Source organism: Malania oleifera, chromosome 13 (genome assembly GCF_029873635.1).
Source record: "Malania oleifera isolate guangnan ecotype guangnan chromosome 13, ASM2987363v1, whole genome shotgun sequence".
In the NCBI taxonomy this organism is placed as follows: Eukaryota; Viridiplantae; Streptophyta; class Magnoliopsida; order Santalales; family Ximeniaceae; genus Malania; species Malania oleifera.
The window spans coordinates 86,364,924-86,382,420 of record NC_080429.1 but is presented as its reverse complement, the minus strand read 5'-3'; the positions used below and the strand labels follow the sequence as shown (position 1 = coordinate 86,382,420).

Genomic DNA, 17,497 nt, shown 5'->3' with positions numbered 1-17,497 from the left:
GCCTGAGCTTTATATAATACTTAATATCCATAATGAATATGAACATGAAGTGATGAATATGAGAAAGTATTGAAATTATAGATATTGGAGCAGTGTTTTAGAAGGAAATTGAACTATATGCATATTAGGTATATGCTCTCATTGCACTAGAACTACATATACTTCATGTTTATGTGCACATTTGTGCTACTTGTATTAAGTGAGGCGCATAACAAGTTTAGAACTGAAAGTAAATCCTATTAAAGGTCCGATAGGAGAAAAAAACAGGGAAGGGGAAAACAGTTGTAAATTGTCAAATAGATCTAACTTGGTTAGGGACCAATCGAGCTGGATGGTTAGGCCATGTTCCACTAGGGGATGAAACTGCCTTAATTAGGTGAAATACTCTATTTGAGAATGGCTGCTGACAATGTTACCAGAGTGTGGAAAGTTCCACTTTGTGGAATGCGAAAGGGATCGTAGTACAATTCACTCTCTTAAATGTGGAACATTAGTTGAAATTATGTTTTGTTTTAATATATTTGTATTATTATCTAAAGAAAATGTGGAACATTAGGGGTATACTTCTATAGATATATTGTGAAAAATGTGTTGTGGCTCTCGCATCTTCTATATAGGTTGTTGAGATGTTTCTAAATTTAGAAGAAATTTTGTTTTATGAAATTGATTGATAATGACCGAAAATAGAATTGCAATGTTATGGTTCCCCACTTGAACTTGTTAAAAAAAATTATGGGCTAAATATTATATTAAATTAAAACTTTGGATCATTAGATTTAGTGTTCTAGAATGAAAATGTACCATGTTTTGGATGTTCATATCAATTCATGGTTCGCTAGGGTGTTAGCAGTTTCTGGTAACTATGGTTATTGCTTTGAGTGCTGGAGTAGGGAGGCGTGAAGAAACAACTATAATAATGTGTTGGGGTTGATTAGCTTTGATCATACAAGGTATGCCTGCACATATGTATATATTTATATTGAGGGGGGATTATACAATTTCAATTCTGATGCTTTTTAGGTTGTTGCCTTATGATGTTTCCTATTATTTACAATTTATTGTGCTGTATCATATTTGATTTATAGTTTATTTGAAGGTGTTTTGCCATCATGAAATTGTTTTATATTTACCCCATTATTATGTTTTTTGTTCAATTAAATACCAGAATTGCCCTTTCTTTGATTGTTTTCTAATGTATCAGCTTGTCCTTGAGTAGGTTGGGGAGTTGGAATCCCAAATTGATAATTTTGAAGCTGAGGTTGAGGGACTTTCTGTTAAGAAAGGAAAGACAAGGCCTCCTAGATTGGTATGATAGACTAAGGATGCTGTGTGGGAAGATTTTTTTATTATGTATGTGGCTGTTGCTGAATTGTCTTTGTTGCAGACACACTTGGAGACTTCTATTGCTCGGCACAAGGCTCATATAATGAAGTTAGAATTGATTTTGAGGCTTCTTGATAATGATGAATTGAGTCCTGAACAGGTTAACGATGTTAAAGATTTCTTGGATGACTATGTAGAACGCAATCAGGTTTAAATTCTCATAAATTGATTTCATTTTTTTGTCCTCGATTTAAGCAATATGAAGTGTAAAGGCTATCCTTCGGTATTTATTGGTGTGTTTATTTGTGTTTTATTGAGTGGCCGCTATGTAAGCCAGTGCCTTTATAGCACCTGTAACTTTCCCCTTCTAATTTTATTATGTAGGAGGATTTTGAAGAATTTAGTGACGTTGATGATCTGTACAGCTCCTTACCTTTAGAGAAGGTGGAGTCTCTTGAAGATTTGGTTACTATTGGACCCCCTAGTCTCGTCAAGGTGAATCTTTATGCTCTATTGCTTTCTCTTCGCTTGATTCTGGTATATAGTTAAAGTTGGGAATAGCTGTCATTTATTTTCAAATTTTTTTTCTCAGGCTTTTAAATTTTTTCTCAAGCTGCATACTTGCCTAGTTATTTGTCTATTATTCTTTCTATATGGTTTTACCGTTTTAGTAAGTGGTTTTGAGTTAAGTTTAGTGATGCTTGTATGTTAAACTGGGTATTTTGGAATATATTAGTAGGGTGATTTTCAATTCATGCCATCTCTAGATGATTATTGTGACGTCCTTGTTTTATGCTCGTGACTGGTCGCAACTCCTTTTAAATTCCAATGGAGTCACTAGGCCTAGGCATAAATTTGTTTTGCAAAATCATTATTTGATAGCAAGTTAGAAATTAATTAGGAGTGAATATTTTTTGAAAACACAAGATACATGTATTTCATAAAGCAACTAAAAACGTTTTACTTTCAGTGACAAGCACTTTACATTGTGTTGTACGTAGCATATAAAATTTTTCACACTTACTAGTCTATATACATAACCTCCAATTGAATACATGCTTACTATCCCTATTGTCTTTTTGCAAACATGTACCACATGTCAAAAATGTCAATCTCTTAGAGAACTTAATAAGTGGGGCTCCCCTGTAGTTCAAACCTGATATTAAGGAATAGGGTAAGCAACCACGAGCTCAGTAAATATTCTTAATTCTCCCTTATTCAAATAAGGATTTCAATATTATAACATATGATTTCTTATGCGCATGCATAATCATAAGGTGCATGAACACACTTTATTCTAAGCAATATGCATGAATATGCTTTTGATTCTAAGCAATCTCTTCATATAAATTTACCATCACAAAACATCCAAAAAGCATGCATTTTCACATTGTTTTTTTCAACATAGCAGTGTTGTCCCAATTAAGTGCATATTTCATCTGAAACAACTACCAAACTCCAGCTTGGGCAACCATTGCTTAATGTGGAAATACCAACAAGTGCCAAATTCCAGCTTAGCCAACCATCGCTAAATGCAGAAATACCCTTCGGAGGTTTAGGGCCTTTCACCAAGGGAGACACAATTCCTACTTGCTCAAATTCCACAATATGAAAGCCACAATGACACATTGTGCAAGCTATTTCACACAACAATGATTCAACATATGCATACGCAAGCTTTTCCACGGCAAGTAAAACAATCATCCTTACAAAATGAATATCTACCACATGAAAATTTCACAACTAAACAAGATATGCAGTTATGATCACCAAAGAAAACATACATGCAGCTGTATCAAGTAATTAGAAAATAATAAGCTTAAATCTCCCTTATTAGGATTCAACTCTATGCAAGTTTGTACCCTCATTTCTTGTTGAATAATTGGGTAAAATGGAAGAGCTTACTTCAATGATAGGTCTCTCCTTCTAGTTATAATATATGTCGAGTACAATACCAATGACCATGATACCCTTACTAACTCACACTTACTAAATAACCATTAACACTCCCCTCAAGATGGAGCATATATATCATATGCTCCTAGCTTGTTACAAATGAATTTTACACTTGCACCTCTCTAGGCCTTAGTGAACTAATCAGCAAGCTGAAACTCAGACTTCACATGAGCGGTTGTAGTGAGCTTCTGTACAAGTTTCATAGATATGGGAGGAGAAGATAGTTGGGAAGAACTTGTTGGAGATTTGGGTTTTTGACGAAAAAGCAGAAGAGTCGTTAATGAGTAAGAAGCAATCTCATATACCTCAACTTGCACAAGAAGAGAGCTCTTCATTGTCCTTTGGCAAGGATTAGGTAGTTCTATTAAGTGTAAGTCTGATCAAAAGACAACTTTGATTGACGAGGGGTATTTGTCCTCTGCTCCTGAGCTAATTCCTATTAAAGTGATTGTTGGTGTTTGTCCTACAAGTTTTGGGAGGGGCAACGATGAGGAGACAGTTGCTGCAGTGCGCAATTCAAATTCTTCGAAACCTGGAAAAGGTATTGTTCCTACTTTATTCAGTCCTTTTCTAATGATTCTTTATGCCAAAATGAGGGAACTAATGGGGGAAGTGACTTTGGTGTTGGTGTAGGGGTTAGTGAGAGGGACTATAGAGACTCGTACGAGCTCTTAAATGGTATGGGTTGAAGTTAGTGAGCTCTACTGGAGTTGAAGTTAATTGGGGGTGAGTCCAAAAACTTATGAGGGGGAAAAAAAAAAAGGGGGGTGGAAAAAGAGTTTAAAATATTGATTTTACCATCAATTACAGGGGAGGGAGGGGGATAGGGAAAGGGGGTAAGTGCATTAGACTATGAAGGTAATTAGTTGGAATGTTAGGGGTCTAAGAGATGTTAGGAAGAGAAGTCTGATTAGAGATGTTTTGTTAAGGAATTTATACGATATTTTCTTAATACAGGAGACTAAGCTTGAGCTTATAGACGGGGAGGTAGTTAGAGGAATTTGGGAAGAGTGGTGTAAGGATTAGGACTTTGTACTTCTTTCGGTTTGATGGGTGGCATTCTAGTGTTGTGGGACACTAGGTCTATTACTAGAGTGAATAGTTTAGTCGGTTTTTTCTCTCTTTATGTCTTGCTTGATATTAGAGATGGGGGTCAATGGTGGATTTCCTTTGTGTACTGTTGTCCTTATAAACCTACTCTTAGGGGAAATTTTTGGGATGAGCTATATTTTGTTTCTGGCTTATGCTTGCCTAGGTGGTTAGTGGGAGGTGTAACACAGTCAAATTCCTTCAGGAAAAAAAGGGGGGGTAGTAGGGTTAATGTCTCTATGCAAAAGTTTGATTTGGTTATTAAGGAGTGTGGGTTGAGGGACCTTCGTTTGGGCAATGCTTTGTACATGGTCAGTGAGTGGGGCTAGGGAGGTCACTAGTAGAATTGACAAATTCTTGCTTTCCATTGACTTGGAGGAGTTTCTCAATCTTTCTTAAGTGGTGCTACCTAGACCCACTTCTGATCATTTTCCTATATTTTTGGAATCTAGGAAAGTGCCTTGGGACCCCACTTCGTCCAGGTTCAAGAATTTGTGGTTAGAACATGCCTACTCGTTGACCTTGGTTAGGGACTCATGGAGTGAGGAAGTGGAAAAGGGCTGTGATGGGTTTAGATTTATAAAGAAGTTGAAGAGGTTGAAAGAAAATTTTAAAAGTGTAGAATAGAGAGGTTTTTGGAAGGATTAGGAGTAAAAAGTCTATTATTGTAGGAGAGTAGGAAGAGCTAGAAAGGAAAAAGGAGTGATCCTTTCTAGGAAGGAAGAGGTTAAAAAGGTTTCTCTAAAGAACTAATTGGAAGACCTAGTTTTTGAGAATATGAGATGTTGGATGCAGAAGACGAAGCTTAAATAGGTTAGAGATGGTGATTGTAATTCTAAATTTTCTTCATAGGGGCCAATGGGAAAATGAGGAAGAATTTGATTAGGGAATTGGAGGTGGATAGTGGGGTATCTTGGATCCTAAAGTAATTGCCTCAGAGATCACATATTTTTATTATAATCTGTATGCTGAAGAGGATGAGAGTAGCCCAATAGTGGAAGGATTAGAATGGGATCCCTTGCCTATTGATAATATGGCTTCGCTAGAGACACTTTTTGAGGAAGAGGAAGTTAGGGCTATAATTTTTGGGATGTAGAGGGATAAAGCTCTTGGGATGAACGGTTTTAATTTCTTTTTTTATCAAGATTGTTGGGTGGTGGTGACGAATGAACTGATGAAGGTTTTCAACGAATTCTATTGGAATGCGAGTTTTAAGTAAGAGTATTAATTCTACGTTTATAACTTTGGTGTCTAAGAAAAGTAGGTCTATCAAGATCTCTAACTATAGACCAATTAGTCTAGTTTCGAGTTTTTATAAAATAATCACCAAAGTGCTAGCTAAGAGGTTAAGTGTGCTACTTGATGAGGCCCAAGTGCTTTTGTGGGAGATAGATGGATTGTGGATGCAATCCTGATTGCGAACGAAACTATTGAGGATATGAGGAGGAGGAAGAAGAAGGGGCTTGTTTTTAAGTTTGACTTTCAAAAAAGCTTACGATGGTGTGAGTTGGAACTTTATGGATAAGATTTTTTGTGAGGAAGGGGTTTGGGGAGAGATGGCGTAGATGGATGAAAGGCTGTATCTCTAATGTGAATTTTGCGGTGATAGCAAATGGTGAGACCAAATCTTAGTTCAAGGCCACAAGGGGGATTAGACAAGGAGATCCTATTTCTCTGTTCTTGTTGTGCTAGTGGCTGATTTTTTGAGTAGAATGGTGAAAGGGCTGTGGATAGAGGTTTAGACCATTTAGTGAAAGGCCTTAAAGTAGGTAGGGAGGAGATCATAATGTCGCACCTTTAGTTTGCGGATGATGCTATCTATTTTCTGGAGGATCATGAACATTCTTTCATTAATATTTTGGGCCTCCTTAAATTATTTGAAAGGGTTTCGGGGCTTAAGATTAACTTGGGTAAGAGTGGTATTGCAGCTATTAATGTGCTTGCAAAGCGTGTTAGGGATTTAGCCATGGAAGTTGGGTGTGCCAAACTGGGTTGGCTAGTGTCCTATCTAGGAGTTCCTTTGGGAGGTATTCCTAGATCATCTAGTTTTTGGGATCTTGTGGTAGAGGGAGTGTCTAAGAGTTTAGATGGGTGGAAAGGTGCCCCTTTTTCTTTGGGAGGAGGATTACTCTAATTCAATCTTGTCTTTCTAGTATTCTGTTATATTTTCTTTCTATTTTTAAAATTCTAATGGGAGTCGCTAGTAGGAATGAGAGACTTATAAGAGATTTACTTTGGTTAGGGTAGTGGGTTCTAGGGATCATTTGGTGAGTTGGGTGGTGGTTTGTAGGACTAAGAGGGAGGGTGGTTTGGGTCTTGGAAATTTGGTGTCTAGAAACACGGCTCCTCTGGCTAATTGGCTCTGGCGGTTCCCGTGAGAGGTTTCTTCATTGTGGCATGGAGTTATCAAAAGTAAATTTGGACTTGATGCGAATGAATGGGATACTTATTTGGGTTTTAGATGCTCTTTGGAAAGTTTGTGGAAAGCTATGTCTCAGATGTACCATCTCTTTATTCCCCATACTAAATTTTTTTTTTTGGGCAAGGGTTGTAATATCTGTTTTTGGAAAGACCTATGGATAGGGGATGTCGTTTTGTCGACCCCTTTCCTTACCCTTTTTGATTATGCGCAGGGAAAAATAATCCCATTTCTTCATGTAGAGTAGACTCGAACGGTCCTTTACCCTCTTAGGATTTCCATTTTAAGAGAGCCTTGATCATGTAGGGCATGCATCTTTTCAACCATTGCAGTCCTCCACGCATAATGGGATATGGCTTTAGAAATAGATTTTAGAAGAGAAACAGAAGACAGATTGCTAACGAAACAATAATTCAAGAGTGACAAGAAATCATAATAAGCAAAACTAGAGATTGGATGTTGGGTACAAGTGCATATACCTTTCCGAACAGCTATACTAGGGTCAAAATTGTAGGAAATAAGATCATCTGACAAGGGAACTAGAGGTGCAGTAGTAGAAGCTAGAGGAAGCTCTCCTCCCTTGATGTGTATACCTACAAATTGGGATGATCCAAGCGACTAGATGAACTTAAATTGGATGAAGATGTAGGAGGATTGGGTGTAGAGAATAAATTGGGATTTGGAAGGCAAGGCAGAGGAATAGACTCATCAAGGTCAATAGAACTCAAGGAATTAGAGTAGTATGGTGTAGACTCGAAGAGGGTAACATCAGCAAAGACAAAGAGTCGATGTAAAGTAAAGCTATAACTCAAGGATGAGATTTTTTTGAGGAAGGGGTTTGGAGAGAGATGGTGTAGATGGATGAAAGGTTGTATGTTTAATGTGAATTTTGCGGTGATAGTGAATGGTGAGCCCAAATATTGGTTCAAGGCCATGAGGGGGATTAGACAAGGAGATCCTCTTTCTCCGTTTTTATTTGTGTTAGTGGCTGATGTTTTGAGTAGGATGGTTGATAGGGCGGTGGATAGAGGTTTACTGAAAGGCCTTAAAGTGGGTAGGGAGATCATGGTGTTGCAACTTGCTCCTTCAGTTTGCGGATGATGCTATCTTTTTTCTGGAGGATCATAAGCCTTCTTTCATTAATATTTAGAGGCTCCTTCAAATTTTTGAAAGGGTTTCAAGGCATAAAATTAACTTGGGTAAGTGTGGTATTGCAGCTATAAACATGCCTACAGAGTGTGTGAGGGATTTAGGCATGGAAGTTGGATGTGTTGATCTGCGTTTGGCATTCCTTTAGGAGGTAATCCTAGATCTTGTAGTTTTTGGGATCCTGTGGTGGAGAGAGCATCTAAGAGTTTAGATGGGTGGAAAGGAGCCCTTTTTTCTTTGGAATGGTGGATTTTCTAGTATTACGTTGTATTTTCTTTCTATTTTTAAAATTCCAGTGGGAGTTGGTAGTAGGGTTGAAAGAATTATGAGAGATATTCTTTGGTCAGGGGTAGTGGGTTCTATGGATCAATTAATGAGTTAGGAGGTGGTTTGTAGGACTAAGAGAAAGGGTGGTTTGGATCTTGGGAATTTGGTGTCTAAGAACACAACTCTTCTGGATAAATGGCTCTGGTGGTTGCTGCTAGAGGTTTTGTCATTGTGGCATAAAGTTATCGAAAGTAAACTTGGACTTGATGGGAATGGATGGGATTCTCATTTTGGTTTTAGATGCTCTTCAGAAAGTTTGTGGAAAGTTATATCTCAGATTTACCCTCTCTTTATTCCCCATGCTAAATTTGTTTTGGGTAAGGACTGTAATATCTGTTTTTTGACAGACCTATGGGTGGGAAATGTTGTTTTGTTCACCTCTTTTTGTCGCCTTTTTTCGCTTGAGCTCAGGGCAAAATGATCCCATTTCTTTGTTTAGAGTGGACTTGGGATGTTCTTTACCCTCATGTGATTTTCAGTTCTGTTCTATTTGCAGTGTTTGGGGCTTGTGGATGGAACATAATTTGCATGTGTTTTCAGGGAAGAAATTACCATATTGGTTGGTGTGGGAAAAATTCTTTTTATAGCTTCTTTATTGTTTATGGGCTATTGAAATTTCAAGGGAAAGTGTGTTTCAAATGTTCAGCGCGATTGGAAGTCTCTTCTTAGGGCATCTTTGAGTTTCTTTTGTTATTTTTTATTTTTGAAATTTTCTTTTTTTGGTTTTTCTGAGGATTTTATGAGACTTTGCTAAGGAGATGTCTTCTCACCTGCTTGTAAATTCTTTCTTTATCTAATGAATTTCTTTTTCTATCAAAAAAATTTTTCAGCTTCTTCAAACTTAGTTAAAGTTTTCCTCTAAAATTTACAGTATTTTCTCCTGATTTTCTTTGAATTTCCCTGATTTTTTTTGCAGAGCTCTCTTTCTCCTGTCTCTCTAGAACTAGGGTTTACAGCAAGAGTTTGTAGTATTCTTTTCTGTGTTGAGGCTGCTCTGCTGGGCTGGAAAGGTCAAGACAGCAGCTACTTGCTGCCAGCTGCTTGCCAAGTGTCTCCTTTTAGGCTAGAAACAGGGTAGGACTGCAGTGGCTGGGGGCAACAAGGGTCATGCCATCTGTTAGCTAGGTGTGGGCTGCTGCTGATTTGTGGCGCTGCCAGGTGTCACATTTAGATTCGGCATGCTCCATCCTGTTTTTCCTCCTCTCTTTCTTAGCATATCCCTCATAATTTCCTTTCCTCTAAAGGCTCCTCCTACCACTAAATAAGTCAAATGGAATTCCCAATATCAGTTAACACAACTCAATTAATGAATAACTTGGCTAATATGAACTTGTTTAATGGAAAACAAAGCAAGTCATGCTCATTCATCGAAGTAGTTTAAATTTACCGCGGCTGAAAGGGTATGGTTATCACAATTATGGTTTAAAAATTGTAATTTTTAATATTTTTGTCTGGTTTAAAGAAAGGAAATTGGTAATATCTAGCTTTTGGGAGGAAGAACTGAGAGATTCTGTTAGTTATTATTTAATAACTGTTGCTAGGTTTTGTTTAAATGTGTACATTACTTGAGAGAATATGAAGGCTTGGATGGCCTGGACCCGTACAGCAGCCACTTTAAGAATCAGGTGTCTGATTGGGTTCTCTGGAAGATGAAGACGATTACTGAAGCCATTGCTGTGTCTTTTGAAGGGTTTGAAGACAGGACCTTGAAATTATTTGAGGATATCGAATGCAAGAGAAGAGAGAAGGCATGTAATAAATTCAAAAAACCCTTGGGCAGTAACAGAAAGTTGGATACCAACAGGGAGTTGAAATGATTGGAATGCTCCTAAACTACAAAAAACTGGGAGGATTTTCATATATGATGGAAGCTTGCAGCAGCCGGAATCCTTGTATTAAATCATGTTAAGGAATCTCATATTTTGGAATGTGAGGGGACTCAACAACAGATCTAAAAGGAGTGTAATCACTCCATTAATTCCTCCTCGATTTCCTGTTTATTTAAGAGTATGGACAGTAACTTTTATTGGGTCCTCACAGGGGTTTACTGTCCAGGTGAAGGATCCTCTCGTTATCATTTTTGGAATGAGCTCCTGCATGTTAGGAGTAGGTTGGATGCTCTTTGGATCATCGTAGGAGACTTCAACTTGGTAGTTTATCCTTATGAAAGAAGTGGGGGCAGCTCCAAGAACAGTTGACAGAGTTTCTTGACTTCATCAATGTGAATATCCTCATTGTTCCTCTGCTCAGTGGTAGCAATTTCACTAGGTCCTATTCTAGGGAGCCCCCTTATTCTCAAGGATTGACAAATTCTTAATTTCTGTGGATTATGAAATTCAGTTCCTCAAAGTGACTCGGAAGTTTATCCTTATGAAAGAAGTGGGGGCAGCTCCAAGAACAGTTGACAGAGTTTCTTGACTTCATCAATGTGAATATCCTCATTGTTCCTCTGCTCATTGGTAGCAATTTCACTAGGTCCTATTCTAGGGAGCCCCCTTATTCTCAAGGATTGACAAATTCTTAATTTCTGTGGATTATGAAATTCAGTTCCTCAAAGTGACTCGGAGCCTACTCCCTAGGCCCATTTTAGGCATCTTCGCCGTTCTCCCTTGAAACCAGACGAGTTAAATTGGGGCCGACCCACTTTCACTTTGAAAACATTTGGCTTAAGCATGAAGGGTTTAGGGAGTAACTCAATTTTTGTGGTCTTCTCCTCGTGTCATTGGGAAGGCCAGCTAGATCTGAAATCAATCCCATCCAACGCTGGTCTCCATGTTTCAAATTCAGAGTGAAGGCCTTCGCAGAAATTTTCAATGCCTTTTTTAATTTCTTCTTCAGAGTCAAGGTGTTTTCCCCAATTTCAATGCTAGATAAGGTGTTGCATCTATGATGAGCATGTTCTGTCTGGGGAAAGAACTTAGTATTCCTATCCCCCTCCTTGAGCCATAAAACTCTGATTTTCTGCCTCCAAGAAATCTCTTCAAGGTTAATAGCCTTACGCAGCTGCTTCTTGAGTGACACTCTTCTGGCCCTCCTTTCTTCATCAAGACCTTGGTTTAACTCTTGCTTGTCCAGTTTTTTATGCCATTGAGGATTACATTATTTTTCGCATGAGCATTTCCAAAAGTGATTCTTTTCTGAAATTTCAACCGTTTTCTTTCAATCCCATCAATTTCGATAAGCTGATATGACTCTAATTTAATTGTGAATGGGCGTGCATTTTAGCTTAAGGTAATGGCTTTGCATGTTTGATGTTTTGGTGTCTGCTCGTTGTATTTGACGCTAGCTTTTAGTTTTAAAGGATCATCTTCCATTCCTTTTAAGTCTGTTCATCATATTCCCATGATTATAGCTTTGTGCAAGACATTTCTGCTTCTATTTTTATTATTATTTTTTTAAATAAGTTTTTTGGGAACCCACTTTTGCTTTGAAAACATTTGGATTAAGCATGAAGGGAATGGGGAGCAACTCAATTTTTGGTGGTCTTCTCTTCATGTCATGGGGAAGGCCAGCTAGGTCTGAAATTAATCCCATCCAATGCTGGTCTCCATGTTTTAAATTCAGAGTAAAGGCCTTTGCAGAAATCACCAATGCCCTTTTTAATTTCCTCTTCACAGTCAAGGTGTTTCCCCCGATTTCAATGCTAGATAAGGCGTTACATCTACGATGAGCATGTGGTGTCTGGTGGAACAACTTAGTATTCCTATCCCCCTCCTTGAGCCATAAAACTCTGGTTTTCTGCATCCAAGAAATCTCTTCAAGGTTAATAACCTTACTCAGCTGCTTCTTGAGTGACACTCTTTTGGTCCTCATTTCTTCATCAAGACCTTGGTTTAACTCTTGCTTGTCCAGTTTTTTATGCCATTGAGGATAACATTCTTTTTCGTATGAACATTTCCAAAGGCGATTCTTTACTGCAATTTCTGCTTTTCTTTCAACCCCGTCAATTTTAATAAGATGATATGACTCTAATTTAATTGTGAATGGGCGTACGTTTTAGCTTAATGTAATGGCTTTGCATGTTTAATGTTTTGGTGTCTGCTTGTTGTATTTGACATTAGCTTTTAGTTTTAAAGGATCATATTTCATTCCTTTTAAGTCTGTTCATCATATTCCCCTGAATTATAGCTTTGTGCAAGTCATTTATGCCTTTTTTTTAAAGTTCTTTTCTGAAATTTATGTGCAGGGTGGTGGTGCTGGTGGTGCAGTTTTAAGCTTGAAGGCTTCTTTAGTGGCATCGGCAACACAAACATTGGTGAGTACTTAGTTTTTTTGGACAAGGATATATTGTTTCATTGTTAGAAGCTGGAATGAAGATGCAATGAGATGAAAAATTGTTAGGGTTGCCTTAGAATCATAATAACATTGTGCTCTTAGTTTAAACCGATGTTTGCAGAGTGAGGTTCTTAACTTGAATTGTTGAGAATTTGTTTGGATCAGAATGTAAGCTCTAATCCTAGAATTTTTATTTTATTTTTTATCGACAAGTAATTCTATGAACAAAAAACAAAAGATTTAAATCTGAATAAGTGAGCATTGATATGCCATTTAAGAAAGAAATACTTTAATTAAGTGAGAAAAAAAGAAATTAAAGGGAACTAAAGAATGAACCATGATTAGATTTAAGAGAATGGGCAAGAGAATTAAAAGCAAGAGCGTGAAGATGAAAATAAATTACCTCTAAGTTTTGTTACGTGAGGAGATGAATTTCAAAATCGGTGAGGGGTAAGGTCACGAGTTTATAAAATAGAGAAATGTTGAAACTGACAAACTGAGCTTTAGACCTAAGTGGGCCAATAAGGGTTTCTTTCATTTTTATTTTTTATTTTTGCTCAGTTATGTGGTGTTGGGCTGAATTAACGGAAAACCAAATGGAAAATAAAAAATTCATTTGAATTTGACCCAACAATCTGTAACATGTGTGGGATTGTAGGATCGTAGAGTTCCCACAATCCCATATCATTGCCCCATAAAGTTGCCACCAATAAATTTTTTATGGGGGCTAGATTATTTTGTGGCTTTTAGGTATTGGGATCACAAGATTCTAGGATCCAAGCCTGGATTTTAATGTATGGCTATAAATTTGATTTGATTCAACAGCCTCTCTAATCAACTTGATGCTTTCAACAGTGATTTGGTTGATAAGTATCAATGCTTGTTCAATATTTAGTGTTTAAAAAGAAATAAAAAGGTGTTAAAAAAGAAAAAAAAGGTATGCTTGTTTGTAAGCGCATCAATTTAGAAGGCCTTATTTTGTCTTGAAGTGGGATAATTTGACATGTACAAGGTGTCACCTCCCTGTTTTTTACGGGGGTGAAAAAAATACCATTTTGGTTTATGCAAAAGATCATTATATTTTTTACCAATATTTTGCAGAATTTGAATTGCTTTTCTTTTTTTACGATAACTAATTCTTTGAGTTATCCAATTCCATTTAAGACAGCTAAATTTTTTGTCTATCTAGTCTCTCTTTTGAGGGGGTGGGGAGAGGAGATTTGTTTTGACCCAAATGGTTTTTAAGATATATTTGCTGATTTTTCATTTGTTAGGGTCTTCTCTCTCTCTCTCTCCAGAATTCAACTTTCAGAGCATGTTGCTTTAGACCAAGTAGAAATCTGGGAACAGTATTTTTAACTAACCTTGCTTAGATGGTGGTGTTTTAACTCCCTTTGTGGGGGGTTGTTTTTGTGATTACTAGAGTGGCTATGAAAATCTTAAGGAAATTCTGTCTGTACTTCCTTTTTAACTAGACTAAGCTTGTGTGGACAAATATGTATTACATTGTATTGTGGCCCCTTTTATATCTGTTCAATCGTCCCATTTTATATATTGAGGCTCCCGTTTCCCAGTAATATTATGTTTGCTTGTCCTTATGTGATGATTGTGTGATGAATTGTTTGTGTTGATAAAGTTTCTTTTATGACCAGGCCACAGTTGCGTCTGCTGTTCAACATGTTAGTTCCATCCAGGATCCAGCTGAGGAGATAGCTTCCCAGGATAATAATTCTGATATTGTTGCAAGAACTCCAACTACTAAAAGCAGTGTTATCAGCTCTTCTGTTTCGACACCTGCAGGAAGTGTAGCAGCACCTGCTACCGTGAGTGTTTCAGGTCATAATTTGTCTGGTCCTTCAACTGCTTCAGCAACCCTTCCAGGTTCAGGATCTGTTAGGGCTACCCTGGAAAGTGCAGGTGCTGCTGTTTCTTCATCCCCTGTAACTCTCACCATTTCTTCAAAGGAAGAAGAAGTTGGAAGCTTCCCAGGTCATAGGTCATCTCCAGCTCTTGCTGATGCTGGACTAGTAAGGGGTATTAGTAGGGGTGGCCTACCCAGTCAGCCGCCAACTGGCATCCCTCTTGGATCTGGCAGCACACTTCCTAGTAGTGGAGCCCTTGGTGTTGTTCCTCTTGACACAGAAAAGAGAAATGTTTTAGGAGCTGATGAGAAACTTGGCAGTAGCGGCATGATACAGCCTCTGGTTTCCCCACTGAGTAGTAGAATGATCTTGCCACAGGCTGCCAAGGCTACTGATGGAGCTGGCTCTGCTGATTCTAATAATGTAGGTGAGGCTGCAAGCATAGCTGGCAGAGTTTTTTCTCCTTCTGTAGTTCCGGGCATACAATGGAGACCTGGAAGTTCTTTTCAGAGTCAGAATGAGCCGGTATGTGACTTTTTCTTAGTTTTTAAAATAAAAGATAAATTATTTGCCATGTTTGAAAACGTAAAAATAAAAATGGCATTATCCTATAATTTTTTTTATCACCCTTCTTGTGTCTGTGTCAGTGCAGAGTTCATTATTTTACATCTGTTTTGGTGTATGATATTTATCCATCATGGAAAATAAAGCATTTAGGAAACGTTGGATTAGAGGAATGTTAATATTTTATGACATTTGAAATAATTTTTGGACATTAGCTACATGGGTAACTTTGTTGTGGGGCTTTTCCCTCACTGTTAATGGAGGGTGGTGTTGTGAAGTAGAAAGACTATTGGAATTTATATTAGTTTTTTTTTTATAAATTGTTTTTAACAATTATTTATTTATTTTGGTTATAGGTGACACATAATACATACACATATGATAATTGAATCATTAATGGTGCCCAAATGATTATTTTTGATAATCAAAGAAATTTATTAGGAAAGTAGAAGTAACTAGAAGTCTAGAACACGAGAATAAAATAAATACATGGAGAACAAGATATCCCTCACTACTCAATATAATTAACGAATACATATTATTGTCATGAACAGTTTCTTGAAGAAAGATGAAACAACTACCAGGTCAGTCCAACAATGATTTTTTTTTTTTTTAGAGATTTATGTTGGGCCAATTTGGGCTATTTTCCCCTTGTTTTGGATTACTCTAGTCCAATGGAGTACCACTTCTTTTTTGTTTTGGAAATATGTCGCTTTCTTATCCTTTTTTTTTTTTTTTAAATCCTTTGTTGAGGAATCTTGTGATAATAGCTCTAGTGAGGGTTGGGAGGGACTTAAATTATGAAGAGGTTGGAAGATCTTAAGGTTGCTTTGAATAGTTGGAATGAGGAAATCTTTAGTAATTTATAAAGATGCATGTATTTCTGGGAATTTACAAAACGGAAATGAATGTAAGACAGCTGTGGCTCTGAAGGTGTACAACCCTCAATTGGCATGGAATGAGGGGAAAGATGAGAAAAATCTAGTTGTAAACAATTGTACGGATTCAAACTTGTGGGCAGAAAATTTTTAAAATAGATGATGTTGGGAACTTCTACGTTGAGAAATCTTAAAATTGCACCAAATCTGATGTAGATAAAAGAGTGAATCAAACAGAGGGAGAAAAATTGGGGGAATGTCTCAGAATATAATAGTGAATTTAGTGCTTTTGCTTGTGATAGTGGCTTGTGATAGTGGTTTATTGTTGGATGAGATTTGCAAAAGTTTGGATTGTGGGTTTGATTTTTCAGATGCATTGAGGGTATTTCTTATGCTCCCCCATCTCTATTTGAGGGTTTAGAGGATGTTTCTTTCAATCTTTGTGTTGACGCGGGTGGGGATGGGAGTTGTTGAGAATTTTCTTTTGACTTGTGAGTAGCCTATGTAAGGATGGGATGCTACCTAATCCTGTGGAGAAGATTAGTGAGCAGAATGTTACTGTGAGTAATCAATTTAAGGGATGCCACCTACTCCTGTGGAGAAGATTAGTGAGTAGACGGTTCCTGTTCAAAATCTTTTGGGGATGGAATGGGATCGTGGTGGCTGATCATGGAGGGAATGGAGTTTGATTGGATGGAGCTAAAAGTAAATCAGAAGTAAATTTTTGTTTTCGTTTTTTTGTCTTTGGGGTACTTTTTCAGCTATGGGAATCTCTTCTCCTCCCATAGATCGTAATTTTCTTTATTCTCTTTCTTAATATATTTCTTTTGCAATTAAAAAAAAGGAAGTCTTGGGCGATGTGAAGATTATGAAGTGTAATATCTTGCAAGCTGTAGAGAACCATTTGGAAGAGTTGGGTAATATTTTGGAGGACTTAGCTTGTACGAGGTCTCCCTTAAGAACGAGTTTGAGGCTTTATTGTTGAAGGTGGAAATGAATTGGAGGTAAACAGTTAAATTTAAGTGGGCTAATGAGGGGAATTATAGTACCTTGGATTTTTTCACAGATTGATTGAAGGTAGGCATAGAAGACTGTCATTAAAGAGTTGGATTCTGATGATGATATTGCAATTAGGGATACTGCAGATATTTCGAAGGAAATTACTGGGTTCTTTAGGATTCTGTACGAGGAGGAGAACTCTTGTTAGCTTACGGTTGACGGATTGGATTGGTGCCTTATTTCTAATATTTTGTTGGTTTGGACTGTTTGATTGGAGAAGACCGTGAACAAATAGGCTCCGGTGTATAGGGAGGACCTTGCCGTTTAATTTAAGAAGGAACCATAAAAACTGTGGAATCCACTATTTCCTTATTGATTTATATTTATTTATGTTTTTGATACCTAATATAACACAATTTATTATTGAGGACGAGACTAAATGGGATGTGCTTAGTATGGATGGGGAAGAGGTTTCAGGTCCAGATGGGTTTAATGTAACTTACAAAATTTCAGGAATGTGGTTGGGGCCAATGTGCTTAAAGTGTTTCAAGAGTTTCATGCTAATGGAGTAATCCCCATGAGTATGAATTCAAACTTTATCACTTTAGTCGTGAGGAAGAGGAAGGTCATTCTGTTAAGATTTAGTGATGTTAGGC

At 37.4% G+C, this 17,497-nt stretch overlaps 1 protein-coding gene across 2 annotated transcripts in view; it reads left to right on the top strand.

Annotated features, from left to right (window-relative positions):
- The window catches only part of LOC131146087 (uncharacterized), a 108,923-nt gene that overhangs the window by 54,115 nt on the left and 37,311 nt on the right, over positions 1-17,497 (top strand). For both annotated transcript variants that reach the window (XM_058095379.1, XM_058095380.1), the window contains exons 5-9: positions 1,217-1,306; positions 1,385-1,531; positions 1,708-1,818; positions 12,450-12,518; positions 14,191-14,925. In XM_058095379.1, coding sequence (XP_057951362.1) covers positions 1,217-1,306; positions 1,385-1,531; positions 1,708-1,818; positions 12,450-12,518; positions 14,191-14,925 — 1,152 coding nt within the window. The remainder of the gene's footprint in view (positions 1-1,216; positions 1,307-1,384; positions 1,532-1,707; positions 1,819-12,449; positions 12,519-14,190; positions 14,926-17,497) is intronic.